At 43.8% G+C, this 4695-nt stretch overlaps 1 protein-coding gene across 2 annotated transcripts in view; it reads left to right on the top strand.

Annotated features, from left to right (window-relative positions):
- The window catches only part of LOC104962012 (GRAM domain-containing protein 1A), a 5629-nt gene extending 1930 nt beyond the window's left edge, over window positions 1-3699 (top strand). The window contains exons 3-6 of one of the 2 annotated variants that reach the window (XM_010790396.1): window positions 864-875; window positions 1288-1395; window positions 2067-2187; window positions 2492-3699. In XM_010790396.1, the coding sequence (XP_010788698.1) occupies window positions 864-875; window positions 1288-1395; window positions 2067-2187; window positions 2492-2584 (334 nt within the window). In that variant the 3' untranslated portion in view covers window positions 2585-3699. The remainder of the gene's footprint in view (window positions 1-863; window positions 876-1287; window positions 1396-2066; window positions 2188-2491) is intronic. The other variant, XM_010790397.1, reaches the window with a different exon arrangement.
- Window positions 3700-4695: the final 996 nt, after the last annotated feature.

Raw genomic sequence — 4695 nt, 5'->3', positions numbered from 1 at the left:
CACACGTTCACTCTACGGTGTTGTTTACCTTCTGTGATGCGCGAGCTGATGACGTCACGTCATCATCATCACTACTTCACGTCAAGACGAGTTAACTTTTTTTCTTCTCAACTTTGTGTGGAAAATTGCGGGGATTATGCGGCCTTTTGATAAATATGCGGNTGGCTTTCTTGTCCGCAGCAGCAGAAAGCATTTTCGAATGTTTGAATGAATCAAAGTGGGTCGTCACCGTCGATTTTCTCTTATGCTCCAACACACAGTTGCACGGGGTGCAGAATGGTTTCCCCCCACTTTTTGCCCGGTCTTTAGTAGAAATGTTCGTCGGTAAATGAGATGGATTAGATTTTTTAATCTTGGTGTTTTCTCTCTCGTGTGAGCTCCACACGTTCACTCTATACAGTGTTGTTTACATTCTGTGATGCGCGAGCTGATGACATCACGTCAAGACGAGTTAACTTTTTTTTCTTCTCAACTTTGTGTGGAAAAATGCGGGGATTATGCGGCCTTTTAAAAATCTGCGCCGTTTTGCTGATTATGCGGTAAATTCTGCGATCGCAGAATCGCGTTTTTCTGGAGGGTCTGTTATATAAGAAAGGGACTTCCACAAAGCATGTGTGCGTCCTTGCATGTGGTTCAACTCCTTAAAACAGGATCAAGTAGGATTCATGAGTTCCTACTTGATCAAATCCCAGGTTTGATTGTGTATTTCTGATTCTATCTGCTTCCTGCTGTCTTGGTTCTATCCACGTCTGAATGCTTCTTCATTCAGACATGTTGGATATCGATCTTCTGCATACTGACAGCCTCACAATGCCTCTCTTGCTATTTCTCTTTCCCTTTCTCTCTGCAATACTTGTGAATAGGATCTGTATCAGGTTCGTATGACAGGATTTGCTTTTTATACTGCTGGCTGCTTAAAATAAGGACTTTGTAAATGACACAGGAAAAATCCACCCTTTGATAATCTTTAGATGCACTCAAATTGAGCTTTAAGAAGTTCTATATCTCTAGAGGAATGCAACACAGTAGGACCATATTCTGTTCTTTTGTGAGGGACATTTGTGGCGGGTGGATTTTTCCTCCAAATAAATGTAAGTGTTGTGAACGAGTGCAGTGTTGTGAAATTAACAAACACTAAAATATTCCTCTCCATCCTCTTTTTTTGTCAGTAGTATTGATATTTTCATTTTGCAGTTCATATCTTCCTGTTGTTTTCACATTGATTTGAAGCACTTTTAAAGCCGTTGATAAATGACACTACTTTCTTCCCTCTCGCCTGGCGGTCAGTCTGGTGGTGCTGGTTGCTCTCAACATGCTGCTCTTCTACAAACTGTACGCTTTGGAAAGAGCGGCCCATACACTGGAGACATGGCACTCCTACTCTGTTGCTGACAGGTAAACACACCACACCACTTTCTATACCAACATAGACTCCCTGTTGTGCGGTAATTGCTGAGCGTGGCCTCAGCGTGTCCTTGTGGGATTTGAGTTGTGATATATCCCTCAGATATTCCATAGCAGCAGCAGCAGCAACTCCTCTCGTGCCTTTAGAAGATGAAAGCCTAATTATTATTTGATCAATATCAACGATAGATCACATTCAAAAACGGAAATGTGTTACTGTTGTGTCATTTTGTGCCATCCTGCAAGTTATCGGGTTACTTCACTCTCACTTGTTTCAGTGCAGGGGAAATATTTAATAATAAAATGTCTGAAACTGTACAGCAGACAGACTAAGTAACATGTGGGAGGTGGAGCATTTAGCAACTAAAGAGATATTCACGTCAGGAGTTGCTGGACACCAAACAGAGCTGAAGGGAGAGCGAATATTAGACTTTGAGTATTACTAATGCTGCTCTGCTCCTTCTGAATGGGTTGATAAACGTCTGTATTCTAACATTTCCTTCTTACGAACAAAAGTCAAAATATCAGTGTTGAATATACAGTTTGTTTTTATTAGCCCCTAGTGGACAAACTGCTGGTTCAGGTTAAAGACCCATGACTACACTGCTGACTATTTGCTTTCTGAAGTTGTAATGGCGGCTCCTTCTCCCTCCTCTCTGCAGTCCTTTGCCTCAGACAGCTGGGGAGTGGGCTCAGGTTTTGCAGCTTCAGAGGCAGTTCCACCAGGCTCAGCTCAGCAAGTGGCAGCAGATCCTTCAGTCCTCTGTCACGCTTCTTGACCAGGTGTGTGTGTGTGTGTGTGTGTGTGTGTGTGTGTGTGTGTGTGTGTGTGTGTGTGTGTGTGTGTGTTAATTTGACCCGTTGGTAAGTAATTACCTGCCTCACAAACGGCGTGTGCTTTATCGTTACTGCATTATGTAATCCACTAGAGTTTATTTCTGTATCACGTTTTGGGCACATGGGCAATTCAGTGTGCTTAACTAATACAAAAAAGCATCATCCATAGAGAAAGTATGATTTGAAAGACAGTACAAACAGCATATCTCACCCAACCTTTCTCTCACCCCCCTCCATGTTTATCTCCCAGATGAAGCATTCTTTAGAAAAGCTCCACCATGGCATTGTGGTCCCAGAGGTGCAGCAGGATGAAACCATCACAGAGCCAATGACTGAGGCCTGAGCCCCCCCCCCCTGATCTCTGAACACACCCTGGGGGGAGGGTAGACTTTTAAAAAAGAATGCCGCTGGTCGACTTTGATCAGCACAGTTTGCTCTTTTTCACATTTCCAAATCAAATACCAGAAGAGGGAGACGGAGGGGACTACATTACCCACAACTCTCCTCACCTGACTGACTTGAAAGGGCGACGTTCGCCTTCAGCCTCAACCAGTAACATCTTCAATGAACTCTTTCTGACTGGGCGCTTTCAGGACCACAGCAATAACTCACCTACAGCTGCTAGTCACCTGTGCGTAGGGTTTGGAAACGGGCCACTGGTGGGCCCATTCCAAACCATCCACTCCTCAACTATCTCAGTGACATTTCAAAATGGCTAACCTAACCTAATCGCTTCAGAAAAACTTTAATTCAGACCTCCTTAATTTTCAGAACCTCAAAAATGTTCATGACTTTAAAAGACTTCAGTTGGACATGCAACATTTCCCAGGGAACAATGACTCTGGAAAGCGGGAGCTCCTGGTCCTGGGAACAGTTAGTCTCTTTAGTGAACGCCTGCTGAAAACAAGATGGAGGATGGGACAAACACCCAGAAAGAGACGGGAGCAAGGACAGCCTCTAGGTCTTTCCTTCACAGATTTGTTCCTCCGTATCCGGGTCGATCCCCATTTTAAAAGCCGCTGTTCCTCTCAAAGGGGATGAGGAACATTTCAACAGCAGACACTTTAGTTTTCACCGTTTTTAGATGTGAATTACACACCTGAGGTTTAATCTCAAACACCATCCCACTCCTCCCTGTCTTTTTTCGGGGTTTTTAACTTTTTTCAAAATCAGTGTGTTGGGTCGTTTGTTTGGACAGGAAGCTGCGTCTCACTGGACTGTTACAGTATTTATTATTACCGATGACTTGATCTGAAATCCTGTCCTGCTCTTAAGAAGTCATATGGTGGGTATTTTATTTTGTGTTGCTCTGATATGCTGTTGCAGTGCGGACCAAGAGGAGCTACACGAGAATGGTTACTGGTCACAGCAATAATGACAATAGTGATGCTAGTACTTTTTGAATGTTTCAAACAAAGTAGTATATCATAATAATAATAATAATAATAATGATGATGATGATGAATTGTGTGTGAATGTGTGTAGAGGCAGTGAAAAAAACAAGCAGAGAAGAAGACTTGACGGATGTTTGTGTTCATGAGGAGTCCTCAATGTTTCAGATGTTTTCACATTAGTGTTTATTTGAGTTTTTCTTTTTTGAGATTTCTCTGTCATGTTTGGTTGCTCACTCTTTGTATGACAGAGCCAGAGCCTAAGAGCTCAGGGTTTACCGTAGACTTGATCAAAAGACCAGAACAGTCCGCTACTCTGTTGTCCCACTGGGCCGGACGCCTCCAAACAAGAGGACCAACCAGAATCGAGTAGGCCCAGGTGAAGAAAAAGGGAATCTGTTTTGCAGTATTGTTTTTGTGTGTTTGTACATTTAACTCGACTGACTTGTCTCCTCTTTTTATTCAGTTCATTTTCTATCTTTATAATTTTGTCCTTTATTTTCAGCCTGTTGTTTCATCCCACTCCGATCTGTCCTCAGCCCGTGTGAAAACATCCCACTCTTTTGTTGATTTCTTCTTCTCATCACTCACCCCCACTCTTCCTCTCTCTCTCTCTCTCTCTCTCTCCGTTTCTCTCTCTCTCTCTCTCTCTCTCTGTCTCTCTCTCTCTCTCTCTCTCTCTCTCTCTCTCTCTCTCTCTCTCCGTTTCACCCTCTCTCTCTCTCTCTCTCTCTCTCCGTTTCACCCTCTCTCTCTCTCTCTCCGTTTCACCCTCTCTCTCTCTCTCTCTCTCTCTCTCTCTCTCTCTCTCTCTCCCGTTTCACTCTCTCTCTCTCTCTCTCCGTTTCACCCTCTCTCTCTCTCCGTTTCACCCTCTCTCTCTTCCTCTCTCTCTCTCTCCGTTTCACCCTCTCTCTCTCTCTCTCTCTCTCTCTCCGTTTCACCCTCTCTCTCTTCCTCTCTCTCCCTCTCTCCGTTTCACTGAAAATGACGGCAACAGAAGCATGTGGGCCACGCTGTGCATGGCCATCCGCTGATAGCAAAATGGTGTAATATTTATTGA

Source organism: Notothenia coriiceps, unplaced genomic scaffold (assembly GCF_000735185.1).
Source record: "Notothenia coriiceps isolate Sejong01 unplaced genomic scaffold, NC01 NC01_scaffold00034181, whole genome shotgun sequence".
Lineage (NCBI taxonomy): Eukaryota > Metazoa > Chordata > Actinopteri > Perciformes > Nototheniidae > Notothenia > Notothenia coriiceps.
Note: the sequence above shows the minus strand (reverse complement) of the source record. Positions and strands in the feature narration are given on the sequence as shown.